The sequence below is a fragment of the Nannobrachium achirus genome (assembly GCF_963921795.1).
Source record: "Nannobrachium achirus genome assembly, chromosome: 2".
NCBI classification, from domain to species: domain Eukaryota; kingdom Metazoa; phylum Chordata; class Actinopteri; order Myctophiformes; family Myctophidae; genus Nannobrachium; species Nannobrachium achirus.
Genome location: NC_137811.1, coordinates 25022015 through 25047719, shown reverse-complemented (window position 1 = coordinate 25047719; position 25705 = coordinate 25022015). Strand labels below are relative to the sequence as shown.

Genomic DNA, 25705 nt, shown 5'->3' with positions numbered 1-25705 from the left:
GTACCAAAAAGTTAAACTTTTTTCAAAAATAGCCAATCTACAAGCTCACAGTGTGTTGCGATGTGTTTTGAAAGTATAACTATAGAGCTTAATTGGTTAATTGATGTTTTGTAATCATAATCTAAATGCATAGCAACTAGTAACAGAGGTTTACTGTCAATATTCCAGGATGACCTCCCACTTGGGTAATGACGCCCCCTGGCGATCATTCAGAGAAACTACTTCAGCTCCCGTACTAACGTAGGTAGGAAGGGCCTGTCACTCAAACCGGAGTGACCCGCCTCCAGGCTATATAAGCCCCCGGAGGCGGAAGTAACATCCTCTTTTCACTCTCTGCGATATCACATTCAGATAAGTTGAAACTCAGCCTTTGTATTATTATTCTTCGCGCATTAGCCTAAAGCGGTGGCATTGGAGTCGCCCACCGGCGAGTGTTGAATTAAACCCGTACTTAAGAATATTTATTCTTGTCCCGTCTTAAACCGACGGTTTTCTACTGCTTTAACAAAGAAGTTTACCGCTTGTTCAGGCCTCTGCCCGAACCAAGCGTGGCATAGCATTAGCCGTTAGCTTGTTAGCTCGTCTGCTCTTTGTTAACGTTAGCTACACTGCTTACCGCTTGTTCAGGCCCTGCCCGAATCAAGCGTGGCCTAGCTTTAGCCGTTAGCTTGTTAGCTCGTCAGCTTCCTTTGTTAACGTTAGCTACACTGCTTCGCTATGAACCCTCTTGCTTTCTGCCGAGGGAATGTATGTTTGTTCTGCTGTTAGCTTGTTAAGGCCTCTGCCTGAACCAAGCGTGGCCTAGCATTAGCCGTTAGCTCGTTGCTCGACAGCTTCCTTGTTAACGTTAGCTACGTGTTTCGCTATGGTCCCTCTTGCCTTTCTGCCGAGGGAATGTATGTTTCTGCCTGAACCAAGTTTGGCCTAGCATTAGCCGTTAGCTCGTTGCTCGACAGCTTCCTTGTTAACGTTAACTACACTGCTTCGCTATGGTACATCGGTTCCACCTGGCTAGGGCAGGCCTCGGAGCCTGCGCTCCACCAGGAGGGCTCAACGCTCTGGATCCTACAGCCCAGGCTGTCCGCCCCAGGCGGCCCGCACCGATAGTCAAGGTGCGGCGCTGCCGTCCGGGGCACCGCTTGTTCAGCAGCGCGCCTTGGTCAAGATGGCGCCAAGCGACGTGAGACACCGCCTGCCGTGCAGCCGACCGCAGCTAGCTCCACTGTCACTGGAGCTGGCGGGTCTGGCGGAGTTACCGCGAGGAAGGTGACTAAGAAGTCTAACAATATCCCTCCGGTGACCATTTCTCCTACGGGCGCGGTGCCTAAAGAGTAGCGTTGTGATGTGACCGTCGGGGACGTCCCCTTCGACGTGAACTTTAACAAAGCAGTCCGATCCTTCAGGCGCGAATCAGACCTGAGCTCCAGTCAGAGCTAGGGTTCGTACTCAGGATACTCTGAGGACGAGAAGGAGGAGGACATGGCGGAGGAGGATGGCTCTCGCCCTGTCTTTACAGTGAAAGGTAAGGCCCCTGCGGCGCCAGCACTTCAACTGCCCCTCCACCCGCCAGTCAGGCGGGTGGAGCGGGTGGAGCGATGGCAGAGGACGTTGGTTTTCTGCAACGGAGATGTTGGATTCACTAAAGCGCTACAATCCTCATGGAAGTTACACAAGCACAATCTTTTCTGGGTTCTGTCAGACCCCAGTATAGAGTGGTGGGCACGACGTTTATTTTCTGTACCCCGCGTCGGGGAAATGAAAATGAGAATGTCGATGTATATGCCTCCTGTGTCCCAGATAGATCTGTTGAAAGAACAAAGTCTGTTTCTGTCCAACTCTATTGCACTAGCACAGATGACTCCATCTTGCATGACTCCTGTAAAAGTATTGAAAGTCCTGTCAGGACTTTTTAATCAATCACGGGTTTTATCAGCAACCAGTATTGTTAATGTCAAACATTTATATGGTTCCTCTTACACGCGAGGGGAATATCCCTCGCGTGAACAATGCAATGAATTTAACGATGAGTCACTAATTCTGTCGGCCTACTATGAGCCCTCGTCACGGGACAAGCAGGAAGGCCATAGCGCAGGTATTAAACGTAAAAGTTCCTCCCCTGTCAGGGGAGAATGCTTTAGTTGCGGACATTGTAGAGGGGGATTGTGTTGGGGCAGGGGTCCGTGGTGTCACCCGGTTCCCCTCCCCCCAAACGAGGACGTTTATTTTCCCCGCGTCGGGGGAAATAAAAATGAGAATGTCAATGAATATGCCTCTTGTGTCCCAGATAAATCTGTTGAAAGAACAAAGTCTGTTTCTGTCCAACTCTATTGCGCAGATGACTCCATCTTGCATGCCTCCTGTAAAATTGATGTAGTCCTGTCAGGACTCCTTTGTCAATCACAGGTTTTGTCAGCAACCAGTAATGTTATGTCAAACATTTAGATGGTTCCCCTTACACGCGAGGAGAATATCCCTCGCGTGGTTAATGCAATGAATTAACAATGAGTCACAAAATTCTGCCGGCCTACTAATGAGCCCTCGTCAAGGGACAATCATAAAGGCCTTCCCCGCGTCGGGGAAATGAAGATGAGAATGTCAATGTATATGCCTCTTGTGTCCCAGATAAATCTGTTGAAAGAACAAGTCTGTTTCTGTCCAACTCTATTGCACAGACGACTCCATCTTGCATGCCTCCTGTAAAATTGATGTAGTCCTGTCAGGACTCTGTAGTCAATCACAGGTTTTATCAGCAACCAGTAATGTTATGTCAAACATTTAGATGGTTCCCCGTACACGCGAGGAGAATATCCCTCGCGTGGTCAATGCAATGAATTAACAATGAGTCACAAAATTCTGCCGGCCTACTAATGAGCCCTCGTCAAGGGACAAACATAAAGGCCTTAGGACAGGGGCTAAGATAAATGCATGCCTCCTGTAGTAATGATGAAGTCCTGTCAGGACTCGTTAATCAATCACAGGTTTTATCAGCAACCAGTAATGTTAATGTCAAACATTTATGTGGTTCCTCAAGCGCGCGAGTGGAATATCCCTCGCGTCGACAATATGACTCCTTTATGCATGCCTCCTGTAAGAATGATGGAGTCCCGTCAGGACTCTTTAATCAGTCACAGGTTTTATCAGCAACCAGTAATGTTAACGTCAAACAATTATGTGGTTCCTCATGCGCGCGAGTGGATTTTCCCTCGCGTGAGCGATGCTATGAATTTAACCTTGAGTCAGAAATTCTGTCGGCCTACTATGAGCCCGGGTCAAGGGACAAGCATAAAGGCCTTAGAGCAGGTATTAAACGTAAAAGTTCCTCTCCTGTCAGGGGAGAATGCTTTAGTTGTGGGCGAGTCTGTTTATCAGTCGAATCGCTTTGCTCTTCCTGTTGCTCTATCGAGCGAAAACCGAACGCTTCCGGTTTCACCGGATACGGATTCGCTAGCTCCCCGCTTCCGGTCCGGCCGCAAAAAAGCTCCGCTAGTCAAGCGGTACAATCAGAAGGTGTTCCCGCCTTGCGGCCTATTGAACCCCTGCGCTCCGCATCCGGGTGTTCCGGATACGGATACGCAGGTTCCCCACTTCCGGTCCCGCCGCAAAATAGCTCCGCTAGTCAAGCGGTACAACCAGAAGGTGTTTCCGCCATGCGGCCTATTGAACCCTTGCGCTCCGCATCCGGTCGTTCCGGATACGGATACGCAGGTTCCCCACTTCCGGTCCGGCCGCCAAAAAAGCTCCGCCGTCACGGAAGCACAGTGGTGGGGTTTCTCTCGCTCAAAACACGCTAGCACGCTGCGCGCGCCAGTGGAAGTTATGCAACCCGAGCCATTGGGTATTTCGAACGATAACCAGGGGTTACAGGTTACAGTTCGCAGACATACCCCCGCTTTCGAGCAGGGTTATTCATACCAGGGCGCGTGGTTTAAAAGCAAATCTTTTGAGAGAAGAGATCAGCTCCTTGCTAAGCAAGGGTGCTATAGTGGAGCTGGACAGGACCCAATCCCGCATGGGATTTTGGAGCCGTTATTTCCTGGTGCCCAAAAAGGGGGGGGGGCTACGTCCCATCCTGGACCTAAAGGCACTAAACGTGTACCTGAAGAAATACGTTTTCAGGATGCTAACTGTACCCACCATGTTACGGTCGGTCAGGCAAGGGGATTTCCACTGTTCAGTGGATCTGAAGGATGCTTATCAGCACGTCCAGATTTATCCCCCACACAGGAAATTCCTACGGTTCGCCTTCGAGGGTCGCCTGTACGAGTACACAGTACTCCCTTTCGGTCTGTCACTGAGCCCGAGGGTTTTCGTGAAAGTGACCGAAGCAGCCATCGCCCCGCTGAGACAGCAGGGCGTCAGGTTGGCGACGTACATCGACGATTGGATGATTTCAGCGAGCTCCGCCCACGAAGTGGCGCGTCACACACAAGTGGTTTTGGCTCACCTGAAGGCCTTAGGTTTCATAGTCAACCACGGCAAGAGCATGCTGACTCCAGCAAGTCGTCTTACATTCATTGGGGTCCTTCTGGACTCATCCGACATGTCGGCCCGTCTCTCAGAGGAGAGGGTGGACAGGTTTCGGGAATGTCTCGACTCCTTTCAAGTGGACCAGGAGGTCACTTACAGGAGTTGCATGGTACTGACGGGAATGATGGCTTCCGCAGTATATCTGTTGCGTTTGGGCAGGTTTCATATGAGACCTTTTCAAAGATGGATGTTATCCCTCGGGATCCCGCCCTCCTTGAAGTACAAGAAGGTTACGGTTTCCCCTTCCTGCGCGATCGCCCTGTCTCCGTGGCTGGTGGAGGGGTTCCTCACCAGCGGAGTCTCGATTGGCGAGGTGGTTTCCCGCAAGTCGATCGCGACAGACGCCAGTCTCAGTGGATGGGGAGCCACTTTCGAGGGGCGCACAGCGCAGGGGCTTTGGCCTCTGGAGATGAGGGGTCGTCACATCAACTATTTGGAGTTGATGGCTATACTCCTGGCGCTCAAGCATTTCGAGCCTTGGATTTTGCATTGTCACGTCCTGGTCAGGACAGACAATACGACGGCCATGTTTTATGTCAACAAACAGGGGGGCCTGTCGTCGTTGCCACTGGACCGTCTGGCTCGAGAATTGACGGTTTGGTGCTTGTCGCGCCTCAAGTCGATCAGGGCCTTACACGTCCCAGGTCTCCTCAACAGCGGAGCAGATCTCCTGTCCAGGGGAGGTTCTCGCTACGAGGATTGGTCTCTCCACCCCAGGGTGGCGAACCAGATTTTTCGCAAGTTCGGTCAGCCAGTGGCGGACCTGTTTGCGTCAGCGGAGAATACGAAGTGTCCGTTGTTCTTCGCGGTGAAGGGCAGTCCTCCCTTGGGGTTGGACGCCTTAGCGCACACGTGGCCGAGAGGTCTACTGTACGCGTTTCCCCCCTTCGACTTAATCCGACCCACTCTGGAGAGAGTCAGGAGGTTCGGTCTGGAGATGCTCCTGGTGGCTCCCTACAAGGGCACGTGGAGGTCGGCGATCGCCCCTCTCCTTTGCGAACCGGGTTGGCAGCTGCCTCAGTGCAGGGATCTGTTGAGTCAGGCTAGGGGGGAGATCTTCCACCAAGACCTGCAGGTCCTAGACCTGTGGGTTTGGCACGTGAAAGGTTAAACCTGCTGGCGGCTGGTTTTTCTTCTGAAGTGGTTGCTACCATTCAGAGTGCTAAGGCGCCTTCTACGAGGGCGTCTTATGATGGAAGGTGGAATGCCTTTGAGGACTGGTGTGAGTCGCGTGTTCCACCGGTGGTGGCCCATGTGGCGTCAGCCCAGGAAATTCTGGAATTTATGCAGGACCGCTTGAGAAGTGGTCTTGCATTTTCTACCCTTAGGGGGTATTTGGCGGTTATTAATGCCTGTCACCTGGGGGTGGCGGGCAAGGCACCTTCTAAAGTCCCGGAGGTCATCAAGTTCATGCAAGGAGTTGAACGTTTGAGGCCGGTGACTAGGTCTTTGTTCCCAGTTTGGGATCTGCAGGTGGTTCTAGGGGGCCTATGTCGGGCTCCCTTTGAGCCGCTTGTAGGGATGCCTTTGAAACTTTTGAGTTTCAAGACGGCTCTTTTGCTGGCTTTGGCCACGGCTAAAAGAGTTGGTGACCTGCAAGCTCTCTCGGTGTCTGCGGAGTGCATGCAGTTTATGAACAATGATCTCAAGGTGTTGCTCAAGCCTCATCTTAAGTTTGTTCCTAAGAACATGGTGGTTCCTAAGGAGCCTGTTGTTCTTTTGGCTTTTCATCCTCCTCCGTTTGTCTCGGTGGAGGATGAACGGCTGAATTGCCTTTGTCCTGTCAGGGCATTGAAGGCCTACTGTGACAGGACTGCTGGTTCTAGAGCTTCTTCTCAGCTCTTCGTGGAAATGGGCAATGTTCTTGTCAGAAAGCCGGTGTCTAGACCCACTCTTTCGAGGTGGATTGTGGATGCTATTAGGCTGGCTTACTCTAGTGCGGGTGTGGAAGTGCCGGCGGCACTTAAAGCCCATAGCACTAGAGGTGTGGCTACTTCGTGGGCACTGGCAAAGGGAGTCTCCGTTCAGGAGATTTGTGTTTCGGCGAATTGGTCTTCGCCTTCTACCTTTGCAGCCTACTATCACCTGGATATCGAATCCTCTTCGCTAGCGCATTCGGTTCTGGGTGCAGTTGCCTCCTCTACGTCATAGAGGAGTCGGATCTTCCCCTCCCACAGGTGGGCATGTAGCCACCTGGGGTATTTTGGGGGGGACCCTGTGTTTTCCTTATATAGTGTGTCTTACTTATAAGGCGGACTTGTCCTTTTCATTTAGTTGATTGAGGCGGACTTCGGTCTGTCAGGGTCCTTATTTTCTCATGCCTTCACACCCAGGTCCGGTGGGCCTGGGACCTTCTGGGTGATGGGTCACGCCCGTTTGGGCTGTGCTCACCCGTATGAGGGGTGTGTGGGGGTATGAGAGTAGGTTGTGGCTTAGAGGGGAGTTTAAGAATCCCAAGTGGGAGGTCATCCTGGAATATTGACAGTAAACGGTAGGTTCCGTACGGAACCATTGTTTACTTAGATATGGAAGGATGACCTCCCACGTAATGCCCCTCTGTTTCACTGAATGTGGCAGAGAGTGGTATTAAGAGGATGTTACTTCCGCCTCCGGGGGCTTATATAGCCTGGAGGCGGGTCACTCCGGTTTGAGTGACAGGCCCTTCCTACCTACGTTAGTACGGGAGCTGAAGTAGTTTCTCTGAATGATCGCCAGGGGGCGTCATTACCCAAGTGGGAGGTCATCCTTCCATATCTAAGTAAACAATGGTTCCGTACGGAACCTACCGTTTTCCAATAATTGTACTGGAGTAAAAAGTATGAAATGGAAAAATGCACCTCTACATTGTATATATTTAACTTGAGTACATCATCCCTGTCGAGTGTGAAACCTCATATGTCCAAAACAGTTTCAGGATTCAAAGTAGAGTTTTAGAGCTGCTACATTTGAAACTTTTGTGTGACGCTGTACTATGATGAACTAGGCTGTTAGTTTTACAACGTTTTTTAAAAAGCAAAACGTTAAAATATGGGCATGAGAGGTTTCTCCGCGACAGCTATGAAACGTACCTAGTCACTTTCCTCTGCCCCACATAAACTGCAAGCACATAGCAGACCTCGTCGCACTCAGGGGTGTCGCACCAAATTCTGGGCCCTGGGTACAAAGATTCACTGTGGGGCCCCTGTGCTTTAACTATTGAAAAATAGCAGATATACAAGCTCACAAGCTTGTAGATCTGCTATTTTTGAAAAATCATGAAAATCCTTCTAAGGTTTTTTGAAAAACCTATGTTTCGATGTCAGTGGAGCTCAAACCTTTTCATGTATTGGCCATGGACCTCCATCTCAAAATATTGAGTTCCAGGGACTTTGAGTTACAAATGTTCCTTTAAAAAATACATATATTCAAAGATTTGCACACACTTTAAAAAAAAATAGCAGATCTACAAGCTCGCAGCGCAGCACTCGGTGCCGCGCTGTGAGCTTGTATATCTGCTATTTTTCAATAGCTAAATTATAAAATAATTAAGGCCCCTCCACCACCTTGGGCCCTAGTAACTCAGTCCCACTTTCCTACCCCTTGTGACGCCCCTGGTCGCACTCACCAGCCAGGCCAAGACTAAACTCCAAAATCACATTGTGCGTGTGGTGTTTGAAGTCTAAAGGTTCGTGGTGGTGTTGTGAACACAGCAGTGAAAGAACTCTAGATTCTTGTAAATAATATCTGGCCCAGAAAAGAACAGGCAGAGTTCTTAAGCAATAAAAATACAGAAGACCCAGTACAGCTCAGAGGGAGGGTGAAGCGTTCACAGTCACACCATGGACGAGACAATACTGCCACCTGCTGACTGCTTTTCAAATTGCAATCAAAATAATGAATAGACTAACTGCCTGCAAAAATGTCAATAATAGTAGATCTACAAGCTTACAACACATGGGCATGACAGGGTGGTGGGGGTGGTTATGGGAGGATAAAGGGGGGCTTGTTGAGGGGGAGAGGGGGGAGGGGGTCAATGTGGCGTGACAAAGCCATGAGAAGCAGACATCCATCTCTGGTGACCAATTAGGTGAGTAACTGGTGTGATACACAGTCACGATCACACACTGTCACACACACCTAGACACACACGCACACACACACACACACACACACACAGCACGCACGCACGCACGCACGCACGCACGCACGCACGCACGCACGCACGCACGCACGCACGCACGCACACATCTTATCTCCACACACTCAAAAACAGCTAATCTCACATCCTGTGGCCATGGCTGCAGTTGGCTCTTGTTAGTGTCTCTCACACGCTGTGCAGGACAGCTGTGCTCGCTCTGTGTGTGCGTGTGTGTGTGTGTCTGTGTGTGTCTGTGTGTGTGTGTGTGTGTGTGTGTGTGTGTGTGTGTGTGTGTGCGTGTGCGTGTGCGTGTGTGTGTGTGTGTGTGTGTGTGTGTGTGTGTGTGTGTGTGTGTTTCTCTGGACCTGTGCTACTGAGGAATTGGCCCTCTCCACTTTGTGGCCGCCCAGCCCAAATATGACCATAACTATCCTACAACAGGGGCAAAATAAAATATTTGGTTTAAAAAATGCCCGCTATGCCAGATGCCCAGTCCACGTGAAGACACATAAATACATGTCTGATTCTCAAATTCAACCATACTTGTGGAGATATAGTCCCGACACACACACACACACACATGTGCGCACGTTTGCGTGTGTGGGATGAGATCAGAGGCATGTGTGCATGTGACGTGCACGGTCAGGATGTTATTGTGACGGTGGGAGTCTTCTATTCCACAGACGTTGGAACCCATAAAACTGAGCTGCTCTTCATATCAGCTCTGTTCATGCTCTCTAGTAACCCATTGAGATCTGAGGCCCATTTTACAAATACCTTCTGAATCTGTAGTTCTCAACCTTTTCAGGCCATGACCCCCCAAATTAATCATATTTGAACTGGGGACCCCCACCCTGACAAGCACTTGGAATGTAGGAGTTGGGCGTTACATTTAGTTTGAATGTGTTTAGTCGGGGACCCACAGGCCCAAAAGCTCAAGGAACTGGGTTGAACCTGTGATGTCATGTCGTACTTTTTATTTCTGTTTTATCTATTCGTTTTAAGGTCCAGAGAATGAGAGGCCTGCCGGAAACATTGCAGAAAAATGTTATGGCCATTTGTATATTCACTGTCCCATCGACTTCACTATAAAGGAGAAGAAAAATATCAAAAAAAGAAAAAAATCTGCTTTAAGTAGCATGTGAGGATCAAACTATGGGTTTTTCATGATTCTGAATCCATTGCAAGCATTTGTTTCGCACGAAAAACATTCCTTGGGCTGAAAACGGCCCCACAAAACTGTGAAAAGTGATGACTCATCACAGTGAGGTCAATGGGACAGTGAATATACAAATGGCCAAAACCTTTTTTCGCAATGTTTCCGGCAAAGCAGGCCACATTCTGTGGACCTTAATGAACAAACTAATAGATAAAACAGAAATAGAAAGTACGGCTCTCACACATTCAAGATCGTTCAACAATGTTCAAAAATAGAAGATGTACAAGCTCGCAGCGCTGTGAGCTTGTAACATCTGCTATTATTTGATTAGCCAAGGCAATAAAATCAGGAGATGCTTTCTCGGTTTGAATGGGATAAATCACCCCGTTGGTTCATTTCATCACCCCATGGGTCCTCAGAAAGCCTTCCGGGTTCATTTTTATCACCCAGTTGGTCCTCGCCAAGTACTCTTGGCTTTGTTTTTTTTTATGAGGAAACAAACAAAAACCACAAAAGGCATCTCGCATGCAAACCTCCCCATCTCGTCTGCATGGCAGTATTTCATCTGAATCATTATTTTGGAAACTAAAAGACGACCCTAACCCTGTCCCTTATTGAACTGATAAAAGGACACACTTTGTTCCTGATTTTGCAGAATCAATCAATAGCACACATATATTTGCGACCGAAGGCTGCAGTTTAGTATGTAAAACGGCACATCATGTCTCCGTCCGTCCGGGCGTGTACGCTTTTTTACGGTCTATGGGTCTGCCACTCTGACATCACGCTCTGACATCACTGTGATGTCAGGGGAACCTGAAGACTAACATAATCCCTTTATGCCCATATATGGAGATCCCTGATCAATATTAAAAACCCACTGAATGCCACCCTTTATTAAAAATCTACAAAACTGGTGCCATCCATTTTGTTTAATTTTACCTTTTTATGGGGGCCAAAATCATATTTTGTACTTAAATTACATATATAAATCTATGCTTCTATCGAAAGCCACACTACCCCTCTTACAAAGGAAAAAATGTATATTTATATAGATATATCCTATCATTAGATTTGGGCTTCAATAGAACATGTGTAAGATGTCTTGATCATCATCATATGTTTATGCTGTCATTGGGCCTGTGTGTTCTCTAGAGTGCTATGGCCTTTGAAAACCACCAGGTGGTGGTCTCCTACTATCTGATGGACAAATAGAAGAAGGAAGAGACACGTCCATTCTTTTTTGGTCCGGGCCTAGTTGTTTACATTTTGGCCAGGCCTTTTTGCTAACATGCTACACACTTCAGAGCCCTGGCGATCGCTATCAAGGGCTCTGATGGCCGAATGGATGGCACGGCTGGAATCGCGTTATTTTTTCGAGTTTTTTGAGTACTTATACTTCGTCTGGGAAGCACGGCAAGTGTATAAACTAACGTGTATAGCTAACGCTAATGTGGACGGGAACCAATGTTCGGTTATACTGGTTTCCCGTCGGACTGTGTTCACCGGTGCTACAGTCAAATCGGTCGTGGCGCTCCGGTCACGGAGGCTTTAGGCTAACGTTTGGAGCGATTTTTTTGAAATTAAAATTATGGTATGAAAGATAAAACTTTTGATTAATTAAAAAGACGTAAAGTGCGTTTATGGCACTGGAGAACAAAGACGTATAGTACGTTTATGGCATAATATGAGTTAAGCCCATATCTAACAGGACCTCATATGGGAATGCCCATATATGGAGGCCACATCGGCCACATAACACACAGACAGGGATCTCCATGTATGGGCATAAAAGGGATTGTATGTATGATGTCAGATGTCATAGACGTCATAGGACTTTCACATAATGAATAACTGAGTAAGCATGTTTGGGCTCTCACAGCATATCTCCATATACAGTACATTGATCTCCATATATGGGTACCAGGGGTCTCCATATATGGGTAACTGGTCCGATATACTTCACTGGCCAGATGGCCAAAAGATGGCGCAACCTCGCCCTTTAGGGCAAGGTCGCTTGTCGCCCTGAGGCGTCTTACTAGTATTATACAGGTTGTAAACCAACGTTTTTTCTGTCTACACCAAATCTCTTTGACAAAAATAGCCTTGTTACCTAATTATATACAGTGAGATTTGATTTTTTTTTCTGGGATTTTTATTTTTTATTATTTCTTTCAATACTGGACGCCTTGCCTGGGTGTCTCATATTTGAATTTCTGCTAGTTGGCCGGCCTAGGTGGCACCATGTGGGCATCTGGCTGGCAATCTGGCCTGCTTCACACTGGAACTCTGGGGCAGATTAAAGCACCTGATCAGAGGAATTAATGTTGCACAGGACTAACAGGGACAGACGAGGGTCTCACCTGGTTTGAAGTGAGGCAGGGAGTGAACTCCAGGCCAGGAGTCTTCAGACGGCGTGCCCAGCACCTGAGACAGAGAGACAGAGAAACAGAGAGACACGTCCACATTATACAGAGCTTAAAGCACCTGAGACAGAGAGACATTAATGTTCCACAAGGATGAAGGATTGACAAAGTTTTATTTAAAAATCTAAAAGTTGAGCAGAGTCCCAGCATTAGAGCAGGGGTTTCCAAACTTTTTTGGCTCAGGGCCACCCCTATGAATGTTATTTTCATCCGAAGTAGCGCTACATTATATTCATAATTTTCACTCCCAGCACCTTATATTTATGCCATATTTCAGCGATTATGTTGCGAGGAAAACGTTGAGATAATATCCATTTTTAACTGAAAATAACTTCAAGTTTAAAATGATACTAAATATTTTTTAAGTGTCCAAATAAATTCCAAATATTATCAAATTATCTCGCGGCACCCCTGGACTGCCGTCGCGGCACCCCAGGGTGCCCCGTCACCCACTTTGAAAACCCCTGCATTACAGATCATGAGGAGCAGCCCTCTCGGTGCACAACCCTCCTCAGTCCCATTTTCAGACAGTTCTTATAGTCCATTCTAACAGAGATAGAGAGAGATCTCTCTCTATAGCGCTGCTGCTACTCAAAGATTTGCCATTTCAGATCATGACAAGTGACAAGCCAGTGGGCCAATTACATGAGTTATATTTCGTTGTTGTTGGGTGGAAACCTTGTACGTCCAAAACCGTTTGTTTTGTATTTATCATTTTAAAAATGATTTAAACTAGTGAAAACAGCCGATCTACAAGCACACAACGCCTCGCACCGCGAGGCGTTGTAGATCTGCTGTTTTCACTACTTTTGTGCGACGGCATTGTATGAAGCAGGGCTTTGCTTTGCGAAAAAAATTACAAATTTGAAACTTGGAGATATAAGGTTTCTGCCTGACAGTGACGATTTACTTTGTTGCCCAGCCCCCAAAATGGAACGAAGGCCGACATTTTATTTTAAATGTTTTCCTAATGGCCGGCCTGGACCGGCCAGGAATGAACCGGCCGTTCGGGAGTTGTCCCGCTTTTCCCAATGGCCAGCACGTCCCTGGTCAGGGAGACAGCTCAGCTGTTAAGATGGACCGCTGTAGTTGAGTAGAGTTGTAATTAAAGGAGATATACCTGTAGTAAACTTTTTTCTTGAAAAATGGACGCTAAAATAAAAATAATGTTGAAAATATTTTATAAAAAGGATTAAGCTTCATATATGTGTGTTTCTATTCAAAAATGACCACAAAAAGCGTAAAATAATGATAAAATTATCATTTTGGCCATTGTCAGGCTGACTTTGTTTATATCCCCCTTCTATTCTTTTATATGGATTGATAAGGCTTAAAAAAATGTATAAAATATTTTCGACATTATTTTTATTTTAGCGTCCGTTTTTCAAGAAAAAGTTGACTATAGCTCCTTTAACACAGTGAGACCTTCAAATGAGTTTGACCTGAAGGCCAAACATATATTTGGCAATCTATACATTTCTGACACCACAATACCTGAGAGAGACAGATCTGTATTGTGAAACAGTGCTGCTAGTGTGTGGAGAACTCTTTTCCCTGCTGTTACACTAGCGATGTGTTTCCTACACCGTATTTGAACTAGTGAACCGAGTCACTGGCGCCTATTCAATGGAGCCAAGGGGAGCAACGGCTCCCCCAGATCTGCCGCCCCCACCCCCCCCCGCAGGAATATTGCGTGCCGATCAAACAACGTGAAGTGCTTTTGCGTACTTATTTAATTATTTATTTAGCGTCAGACCCTAGCTCTGGCGTCACTTACTGCACGTTAACACGTACGTCCTTTAACTCATTGAGTGCCAGCGCCCTCTAGGGGCCAAAGAATGCCAGCGCATCTCTCATAGGCGAGCGCTTTAGCTTCCAGGACCTAACCTTCCAGGACCTCACGTGCTCACGTTCATGCACGGCATGGAAATGTCCCGGATGAAGATGCTAACAGAATGGCTATTCCCATTTTGTCATCTAAAAGATCATTTTTGGGCGATTTCGCCGTAAATAAACCTCGCGCCGCTTCCAGAGCACACAATCCAGAGATACAAGCCTCCAAAGATGCGGTCTTTCATTGGATTAGGCGGAGATTGGCGATTTCGTTCGCAAATAACGTCCGGCCGGGACGTTGTTAGCTTTCGGCTAGTAGCTACAAAAATCAAGCCAGGCTTCAGAAGGCCTCTTATCATTTTATTCCATTTCATTAAATATCCCGGACTAGTTCGGGATAGGCACCCTGGAATACGTCGCGCCGCTTACAATGAACATTGGGTGAACATTGGGGGGGGGGTCTAAACTTTATTTTAAACCATTTTCAATGGAATAAATCGTCGGAGCATCTAGCGTAGCTCGTTGGCTAGCGCTGGGCGAGCCGGGACCACCCACGTTGCTCCAAGCAGCTCGGGGTAAGTAAAATAGCAAATTGTTTTTGATCCCGAATATCCCGGACTAGTTCGGGATAGGCACTGTATGAGTTAAGTAGACCTAAAAATAAAAGTAGTGTGTTGACTAATCATTACAAGTGACTCTTATTTCTCTTATTTTGAAATCCGATTTTAGAGGAAGTCCGTCTTAACCCAGCTGCCATGACACTCGAAACTCTAGTGTAACTAAGTAAACACGGACCCACGTGGATTAAAAACAACATATTATAGCCACAGTTCATATTTACGATAGGATATTTAAACCATGCTGTGACTTAAACAAGAACACACTTTGGAAATACGGCACGTTAACCTCTCGGAATCTCCGCAGCCAGCAGCATACAGTATTATGTGAGTAGAGCATCTCATATGTCTGTCTCTCTGTCTGTCTCTCTCATGCTGGTTTATGTCGCATCACAAGGCTTTCACGTTGTGGGAGCAGAGCTTGTAGCTCCAATAAAACGCTTGCTGTGCAGTTATCAGGTGCAAAAGACGAGATCGGCCATCGCCGGCGTCTTTTCTCTTTACTAGGCTATTATTTATATTGTCTTGCATGAGCAACTACGAGGTGTGCACTGTGCAGCATATCTTGATACAATCTGCCATAGTTCTCCATCTATTCATCATTGCTTTTAAAAATGGCACTGTTGAATAGGATAACTATTTAATGTGCAGCTCTGAAAGGCTTGCATAGACCTAGTGTTCTATTTATTTGGTCATGTCAGAGCCTATTAAAAAAAAGGTGCGCACCAAGCAACATATCCAGGTCCTCCCCTGAAGCCCCAAAGACACCCGAAAATGACTTAATAAAGGAAACCCGTTTTAGTCGACTTTTAGACGACTTTATAACCGCAAATAACCAATTTTCGCGGCGCCGCTTCGCGCCGCCGCCAAAAAAAAAAAAAAGATTCCAGGATTTGTGCTCCCCTAGTGGGGACAGAGTTAGGCGCCGGTGAACCGAGTAACTAGTAACTAACGTTTTGAAATCATTGTAGTGGAGTAAAGAAAAGTACAATATTTGCCTCCGCGTAGAAGTATTGAAATGCTGAAATAATCCAGTAGTATAAGTATAAAATACATTTTAGTCAATTACTGTACAACATTTACTTCTACCACCACTTCTTCTTGGAAAGGTAAAGAGCCTAAATGAGTAGGGATGGGTATCGTCTGCGATACTTTTAATGGTATCCATTGCATGACCTCGATACTATCGGGTATCGGTTCACGTAAAAACGAACGTTACCTCGTTTCGATACTCTGGAACGCACCCCTGGCCGGTCGCATCTGTAACAGTTGGGCTACTGAGAGTTTAATGACTGCTTTAGTAGGCTACACTCGTTACTGTGGAAAATAGCCGACAATAGCCTATAATGTTTATTATTATGATGATTATCCAACGTCTATACTCTCCGCTCCGCCACACTGTGTGATCAACATCATCGGCAGCAGTGGTAGAGCAGTTAAACTTAAATAAAAAGTATCGAAAATGGTATCGAAAAGGGTATTGTATCGATTCCCAGGTATCGAAAAAGGTATCGTATCGATTCAAAGGTGAACGATACCCATCCCTATAAATGAGTCTCTCAGAAAGCATCTCTAGTCACATGTTCTCTCACACACACACACACACACACACACACACACACACACACACACTGTAACACTTTATTCTTCCATCCAACAACTGCTTCTTCTCTCTCCCTCTGGACCGCATGCAGCCAAAGGAAACTCTCCGTTGTAGTGATTTAGATAATTGGCTGCAGATAGTTTTTCGTGCGTGCATGACGAGTATGTGCATGTGGGACGTGCGTGCTTGTGTGCGTGCGTGCGTTAGTGAGTGTACTTGTTATTACTGTACCTGTGAGGGCCTATAATGTCCCCAGAAGTATAGTAACATTTCGTCACTGTCGGGCAGAAACCTCGTACGGTATCTCCAGTTTCAAATTTGTATTTCTTTTTTCGTAAAGTAAAGCGCTGCTTCACCATACAGGACTGTCGCACAAAACCAGTGAAAATAGCCGATCTACAAGCACACAACTCCTCGCACAGCGAGGCATTGTGTGCTTGTAGATTGGCTATTTTCCAAAAGTTTTGTTAATTTTTTTAAATGATAAATACAAAACGAACGGTTTTGGACATACAAGGTTTCCACCCGATGACGACAATTTGAGAAATAGACATTGTGAGGTGTGCGTGTACGTGTGCGTGTATGTGCGCGTGCGTGCGTGCGTGCATTTCTTTGCGTGCGTGACTGTCCTGCTAATGGGAAGCAATGACTCAACTCTCCGCATGATTGGCTATTGGACAAGATGTGACATTCAAAAGCACACAGCCCATTGGCTGTGTGGAGTGAATTCTCCCAGGAGGGTCTGGGCGCCGGGCGGAATTCTCACGCACACACGTGCACAGTCACACACACACACGCACACGCACACGCGCACGCGCACACACACACACACACACACACACACACACACACACACACACACACACACACACACACACACACACACACACACACACACCATGGGTTTATGATGACGAAATACAGGGGAGAGCGGACATGCCTTCAATGTGATGCATCTACTGCGCCTCGGCTGCATAATGGATTCCAGATTGGCCAATACTTCTCTCCAACCTTCACAATACAGTCCTAACAGCAACTGCCAAAATGTTTTATGTTGTTTTCCCAAGCACATTCTAGAGCCTTTCTGCTCAGCGCTAGAGAGACGGGAACGCGGGGTGAGAAAGAGAGAGGCTCATGATCAGGATTCTAAATCTGAACACCCATAATTAGCTCCTCGCCTTTCGTACGACTTATGCCGCGCCTTGGAGATCTGTTATTTTAGGAAAGCGACGCGGTCGTACGATGAAGTATTAGAATGTGACAGACTTGTCTTGTGTCTTACACAAGACAGACAGACAGACAGACAGACAGACAGACAGACAGACAGACAGACAGACAGACAGACAGACAGGGCGGACCGACGAGAGGAGAGATGAGACTCTGGTCTGGACATCTGCATAATGGATTTGGACCGGGATTTGCATAATTTATGAACTATTAATAGAAATACATGTAAGCGTAGTCATGACTCTTTGCTGCATGTGGGGGGGGGGGTGGGGAGGGGGGGCGGGGACCCACGCAGATGGTGCACATTTTGAAAGGCAGCACTATAAGAATGATAGCACAATACTGACTGACAGATAGGGATGGGTATCGTTCACCTTTGAATCGATACGATACCTTTTTCGATACCCATGGGAATCGATACGATACCCTTTTCGATACCATTTTCGATACTTTTTATTTAAGTTTAACTTCAACACGGAAAGAGTGGTGACTCGCTGGCTGCTGCGGTAGAGCGGAGATGATGTTGATCACACAGTGTGGCGGAGCGGAGAGTATAGACGTTGGATAATCATCATAATAATAAACATTATAGGCTATTGTCGGCTATTTTCCACAGTAACGAGTGTAGCCTACTAAAGCAGTCATTAAACTCTCAGTATCCCAAATGTTACAGATGCGACCGGCCAGGGGTGCCTTCCAGAGTATCGAAAAGAGGTATCGTTTACGTGAACCAATACCCGATAGTATCGACGTCATGCAATCGATACCATTAAAAGTATCGCAGACGATGCCCATCCCTAGTGACAGATCACTACTGATTAACAGATCGAGGAAAAGTGATTGAGAAAAATAAAAAAAAAGATTGAAAGGACGGTGGATTGGAGGTGCAGCAGCAGGACCGAGGCCATGCAGGCCCCCGAATCCCCCCAGTGTTGAGCTCTGGACAAGATGTCATTATCAACGCCACACTCACCGCTGCTGACCGCTGGAGTGGATATGACAACAATAATTGTACTCCACAGTACTGAGATGGTACGGACCACAGACGAGAACCAACACAACAGTTCCTATACAAACATGTTTCCCACAATTATTATTATATATCGTCGTTGTCGGGTGAAAACCTTGCATGTCCAAAACCGTTCGTTTGGCATTTATCATTTTAAAAATGATTTAAACTAGTGAAAACAGCAGATCTACAAGCACACAACGCCTCGCATTGCGAGGCGTTGTATGCTTGTAGATCTGCTGTTTTTACTACTTTTGTGCAACAGCCTTGAATGATGAAGCAGGGCTTTACTTTGCGAAAGAACGGACACATTTGAAACTTGGAGACAACGACGATATATATACCGTATATATTTTGGGGGCTTTTATGCCTTTACTGATAGGACAGTAGACTGACAGGAAACCGGGAGAGAAATGGGGAATGACACACAGCAAAGGTCACCGGGATCGGGACTCGAACCCGCAACACTCTGCCAGGCATCAGAGCCTATATGGTATGCGCTTGCCTGGACCGCTAGGCCAGCAGGTGCCCCACATGTTTCCTACTATTTATATAAACTCATATAGACCTATAAGTAAAATGAATCACACTTCATTAAAATAAAATGCATGCGCGTGCGTGTGACATTATTAAAACAGCACGCCACGCCAGTTAAAAAGATCACACACAAAGCCAGACGTGGGAGCGCTTAGCACTGCTCAAAAATCACCACTACAACACTGGCAGGGTGTGACATTTCTTTTTCTTTTTTAAAAAAAAATATTTGTTTTGGGACTTTTTGCCTTTATTGGATAGGACAGTAGACTGACAGGAAATGGGGGAGAGACAGGGAGTGACCCGGATCAGGAATCGAACCGGCGACGCTGACGGGCATTGATGCCGAAATGGCAATGCCTATATGGTATGTGCCTGGTCCACTAGGCCACCAGGCGCCCCGGGTGTGACATTTCTAAAAGGGCATTTTGGTGGAAATATTGAAAATAGCGAATGCGAGCTTGGAGGTCGGCTATTTTCAGTGCCTGATATCACACTGAACTAAGTGAATACTTGAAATGTTGCCCTCTCTGTGTTCTACACAGAGAGGGCAATTATTTCAACATAAGATGCTGCTTTCAAGTTTAGGAGAGTTTAGACAAGGCAATTCTCTTGAACGCTGCCTTCAGGTATGGCATGGAAAGAGGGCAATTGCATTTCTTTCACCATAGTAAAAACTGCATTAATTCATGGTCTGGAGAGGGCACTTTTTACAGACAGATAAAAGGGCAGGGGCTCAAGCCCCCTTTGATGTCTATGTGTGCACGTGCCTGACGTGATGCGTAGACCTACATGCTGCACAACAGAGTGGCTATAGTGTCTGGAACAGAGTTGATCTGGTGATGGCGCTGATGCAAAAACAGCAACCGCCAGCAGAGGGCACTAGCGTACCATGTCTTCCACTGAGGGCTGAGAGTGACTGATAAGCACCAGGGGGAAGGAGCAGTTTTGCACATCGTGGAAACCTTGTATGTCCAAAGCCATTCCCTTTTTTATTATTATTTTAAAACGAGTTAAAGGTGTGAAAATAGCAGATCTACAAGCACACAACGCCTCGCGGTGCGAGGCGTTGTGTGCTTGTAGATCTGCTATTTTCACTAATTCTGTGCAACACTCTTGTATGATGAAGTAGGGCTTTCATTTACGAAAGAACGTGCCATTTTGAAACTTGGAGATACGAGGTTTCTGCCCGACAGTGACGATATGCAGCTAGCAAGGCCTCAGCTGCTAAAGTGATGCAATGTCATTCCATTGAATGACTAAATGGACAACACGTGTTTTAGAGCTGACATTATACTTTATATCTTGTGGTAGTTTCAAAACGTTTCAGTGCATATCCTACATTAACATTGCCTAATGGGAGGGCCGGCGAACATCTGACATCACTCAGACTACCATAATGTTTTTAAACAAACCCCAGAGCCATTCAAGGAGAGTTGCGTCATCTCCGTTCACTTCATGGGGCCAGGTCTTCTACATACACATGCTGGTTGGCGAATAGTGACAAAGCGCCGAACCGCAAGTTTGCGGAATGCATGGGAGTCTATGGGGGAATAGTGACATTTCGAGTTACATGAACCGCGTGACCGCCGCTGTTTCTGACCCCACATTGGCAGAACTCTCTAATACTAGGCTCAGACAAATCCCATACACCCTTGGCGGATAGGGTCTGGCCCCCACTCAATGTGTGGATTAATATCCTCACCCCAAAGAGTTGGGTGACCAATCAGGGCCCAGCATTGGTCTGGTCAAACAAATTGTGTTCATAGACATTTCTTTAACCCACCCCTTGGAAATGAAAATTCTGCTCGGGAGTCCAGACCAATAATATCCGACATGCAGTGAGGAATTAGTATGAGCAATGCCAGCCTATGTCACTATAGCAAACAGAACAATGCAAAGCAAATGCAGCATTTACAATTTACAGTACATTTAGCGACCCGGTCGGTAGATTTAGCGACCCGGTCGGTGATTTTGCGGCCCGGTCGGTAGATTTAGCGACCCGGTCGCTGAAAACTACCAACCAGGTTGCAACCCGGTTGGAGGTCGCTAAATGATCTCGCCCTCTCTGACACATGTTGCAAACCAACTGTATCTCCATTATTACTATGCACAGTATGTGACTTTCCTGACGTTGCACTTTATTTACTGGCGTTGGGATGTTTATGGCGTATCCTTTATATGCTGCACTCAATCTGTATTCTGCTGCCAAAAGACCCCTCAGGGATATGATCCACTTTTTATGTCGTCTCATCTTTGATGGAGCTAACGCACTCGGAGCGCTGCGTTTATAACGGCTGTATAAAAGAAATAAAACTCGATTGCATTTGAGAGCAAGGTCGTTATGCAAAAAATAAAGAAATTATAATAATTTGGCTGCAGAAAGAATGCCATTAGCCCCGATGTTAGGTGCCAAGCCTAAGTCACAGCCGAGTCACAGGTGAAAACAATGATTACCGTTGCGCTGATTAGTGAATAGGACCGCTCTATGTGTGATTACATTGGTGTCGGGCAGAAACCACTTATCTCTTACCTTCAACGCGGCACTGAGTGCAGCGCTGCGAGCTTGTAGATCTGCATTTTCTTTTGAAATCGTGAACATTTGTGCAAGTCTTCGAATACTTTTGACCCGATTCTATAAATGTCTTCTAAATCAGTGGTTCTCAAACTTTTTCATGTCAAGGACCCCCAAAATTACATGTATTTGGCCGCGGACCCCCGTCTCAAAATATTGTAGATCTGCTATTTTTCAATAGTTAAAGCATTAAATAATTCTAGGCCTAAATGGGTTAAATTTGAATCTTGAAAAGTAACAGTTTTGGACATAATGCGGTCTACAACTGACATAGACGATTATTCCTTCACAGTTTCATTGTTATGGGCATTGTTCCCGACCTCTCTCTAAGTGATATGAACCTTTATACTGCTAATAAAAAGTATCCTATAACTGCAGTGTTGTTGTTGCTGACGGCAGAGGTTTTGCCTCTCGCAAGCTTCCGTTATTTTCTCCATACCTTGCACAAGGTGAGGCTCGTGGCCTACTTGCCAACGTCCCATAATATTATTATTTTTCGAGATGCTGACTTGGTGGAAATGGCGCAGTGGTGACATTTGCCATATTGTGTGGCACGATGGGAAATAAAAAATAAACAAAAGTAAAGACATTTCAATAAAGAAAATAATAATAGTAAAATAATTCTACAGCATCTCGTGTTATCGCTCCATCAAGGACACAGGGAAAAAGTAATTACACAAAATCTACAGGCACGTGCGCACGTGCGCACGTGCGCCGCCGGCCTTGCCCGCATAGGAGCAGAGGAGAGGATTAAGCTGTCAAGGGTCTTGATAAAAAAAGGTACAGCAATGTGCACACAATGTCCCCGCACCCACACACACACACACACACACACACACACACACACACACACACACACACACACACACACACACACACACACACACACACACACACACACACACACACACACACACACACACACAAATGGAAACCCCCCCCACCACCATCATTATGTCCCCGGAGGGGTGGGGGAGTGAAATTAGCTGTCCCCTCACCCGTCACCCTGTGTGTGTGTGTGTGTGTGTGTGTGTGTGTGTGTGTGTGTGTGTGTGTGTGTGTGTGTGCACGCGGGCGTGCGTGTGCGCATATGTTGGCGTGCTAGCTTAATTACAGTGCCACACAAACACCATCCCTCACTGTGTGTAGAGGAACAAGTACTCGGATGTGTTTACGTAAGTAAAAGTAGCGAAGCGTGTCGATTTTTGCGCCGTGTTTCAAGTTATTTGAGTAAATGTACTTATTAGCCATCAGTGGCGGAGTTACTTTGGTACAGTAGCTTAATGACAGCTAGCGCCAGGGGGGGTTTGCTAGACCTATAGCTTAATGACAGCGCCACACAAACAGCATCCCGTCACACACACCGTGGTCATTTCATCATGACCGCGGTGACTGTCACCTCTGCGTGGTTAACGCCAGCGTGATGCTAGGCGTTATGTTATCCCAGCAAGACCTGCTGGAACCACTTTAACCATTATGTTATGCTTTAAAATAATGCCGTGCTGCAAGCTTGTAGATCTGCTATTTTTGAAAAATAGTGTATTTTTTTTGCAATATATCTTTTTAAAAGCAAACATTTGTAACTCAAATTTTGCTTCGGGGGGTCCCTGGAACCAAATATTTTGAGATGGGGGGGGGTTCGTGGCCAAACACATATAATTTTTGGGGTCCTTGATGTGAAAAAGTTTGAGAACCACTGACATGGAAACAAGCGTTTTTTGTTTTTTTTAAAACCTTAGAAAGATTTAGAAGACATTTACAGTGAAAAATATTCAAAGACACGATTTATTCAAAAATAGCAGATCTACAAGCTCGCAGCTGTGAGCTTGTATATCTGCTATTTTTCAATAGCTAAAGCATTTACATAATGGTTCAAGTAATAAGGCGTAATACCGCGTTACCCGGTCTTAGCGGGTTATGCTAGGGGCGCTAGCGGTCTCATACATCATGACCGCGGTGACTGCCACCTCTCCGCGGCTAACACCAGCAGGACGCTAGGCGCCATGCTACGCTAGGGGACCCAACGGCATTCATACATCACCAGCTGAATGTGTCAACCGCCCTGGATGTGATTAGAGCTTCAATCACGTGCACACATGCACGTCGCATTCCCCATTAAATACATCAAATAGTGCAAACATGCTCGGTGGTCCCTTTGGTGGAGGTGTACGGGCTACTGGTATGGCAAGCCGTTTTAACATTTAATGAACCCACTGGCCTCCTATCTGTATTATGAGTTTTAGATATCCAAAATCACGTTTCTCCTATAGTCAAAACTGCATTCTTCTCAATAGTCGTAATTGTAATTAAAGATGTTCATATAATAACATTGCTATTAGTAGAAACTTTATTTCAAGATATCTAGGATTTGATTTCTCCTAGACAAAATTATATTTCAGATATCTTGAAATTCGCTCTTAGGTGTAGGCCTACGTACTTTAACTTTAAAAATGTTTTTAACCATAAAAACAACTCAGTGAGGACTGGGAAAATGAAAATACATATTGTCCTCACAATGTATATTTATCAAATTCTACAATATTTGTGGAGACAGTTGGCTCTCAAAAGAATAGCCACACTTGCACCCGCACCCGCAAACACACACACACACACACGTACACGCACACACACAGCCCCGCTGCCTCATATAAAGTCAAAGCCATGTGTAACTTTGGTCCTCTGTGGCCGTGTGCCGCCTGATTTCCCCCCTGATCTCTTGTCTGTGTGTGTGCACGTGTGTTTGTTCTTCGGTTCCCCAGCGGCCTGCCGGTCACGGTTACGGGGGGCGTGCGGGCAGGGTGGGGCGGGACGGCGGTGGCAGGGAGAATGAGGTGTGGGAGATGCGGGGCGGCGTGCATGGGCCCAGCCTGTCACTCAGCACTGACGGCCTGGGCTGCAGGGCCGGACTGTGAACCAAAGTAAACACTAAACGCTCACACCCACCCTGCTGTCAAGGGCCTTCTCCCTCACTATAGAAGAAGTACAACACATGGTCCTATTGTTCTGAAGCACATGCATTAGAGCAGTGGTTCTCAAACCTGTTCATGTCAAGGACCCCCAAATTGAGATGTATTTGGCTGCGATCTGAAAATTGTTTTTGTCAGGTGGGAACCTTGTATGTCCAAAACCGTTCCGTTTTGCATTTATCATTTTAAAAATGATTTAAAATAGTGAAAATAGATGACACAACGCCTCGCGATGCGAGGCGTTGTGTGCTTGTAGATCTGCTATATTTTCACTCGTTTTGTGCGACAGTCTTGTATGATGAAGCAGGGCTTTACTTTACAAAAAAACATACAAATTTGAAACTTTTATACAAGGTTAGGAGGTTTCTGCCTCCTACAGTGACAAAATGTTTTGTACCAAGGACCCCCAGAAGAGAAGAAAAAAGAAAGGAAGAAAATAAACCAAAATTGCTAGAAATATTGGATCCGCGGTGGTGGTAAGGCACTTTACCACCCGAGCGCAGAAGTGCAACAGTTAATCAAACCAATCGCTTCAATCGATTATAAAAAATCATTGATAAAATAATCAATTAAAAAAATGCTTGTAGATTTGGGAAATACCGCCCTAGAGCAGGGGTCTTCATCAGGGGGTCCGGGACCCCTAGAGGGTCATTAGGGTTACTACAGGGGGGCCCCAAAATCTTTGTGTGATAGGATAATTCTTTGAAATGAACAACTTGAACCCTCGCCTCCCTATTCTGTGGAGAACTTTAGCCAAAAATAGCAGATTTACGAGCTTGTAGATCAGCTATTGAGGTTAAAAAAAGATCAGACTAAGTACAGAGTGAAAGGTCAAATTTACTATCAATGTGGCTAACATAATACTGATGACAGTGCTGTCAAACAAGTCGATGAAAATCTGCGACACAATTTTATACAATATGTAATGGGGGTCGCTACTTTATCTCCCTCTCCTTTGCCTGAAAACGTGTAAGACCCCTGCCCTAGAGCACTGGTTCTCAAACTTTTCCCCCCAAATTGATGCATTTGAGCCCATCTGAAAAGGTTTTGTCCCACGGACCCCCAGAGGAGATAATAGGCCTATAATTATGTAAAATATATCTCTTCTGGGG

The 25705-nt window shown here is 46.2% G+C and overlaps 1 protein-coding gene across 1 annotated transcript in view; it reads right to left on the bottom strand.

Moving 5' to 3' along the window:
• The window catches only part of cdk14 (cyclin dependent kinase 14), a gene marked incomplete at its 3' end in the record, with an annotated part of 339638 nt that overhangs the window by 24080 nt on the left and 289853 nt on the right, over window positions 1-25705 (bottom strand). The window contains exon 11 of the mRNA XM_080748107.1: window positions 12167-12230. Within this exon, the coding sequence (XP_080604233.1) occupies window positions 12167-12230 (64 nt within the window). The remainder of the gene's footprint in view (window positions 1-12166; window positions 12231-25705) is intronic.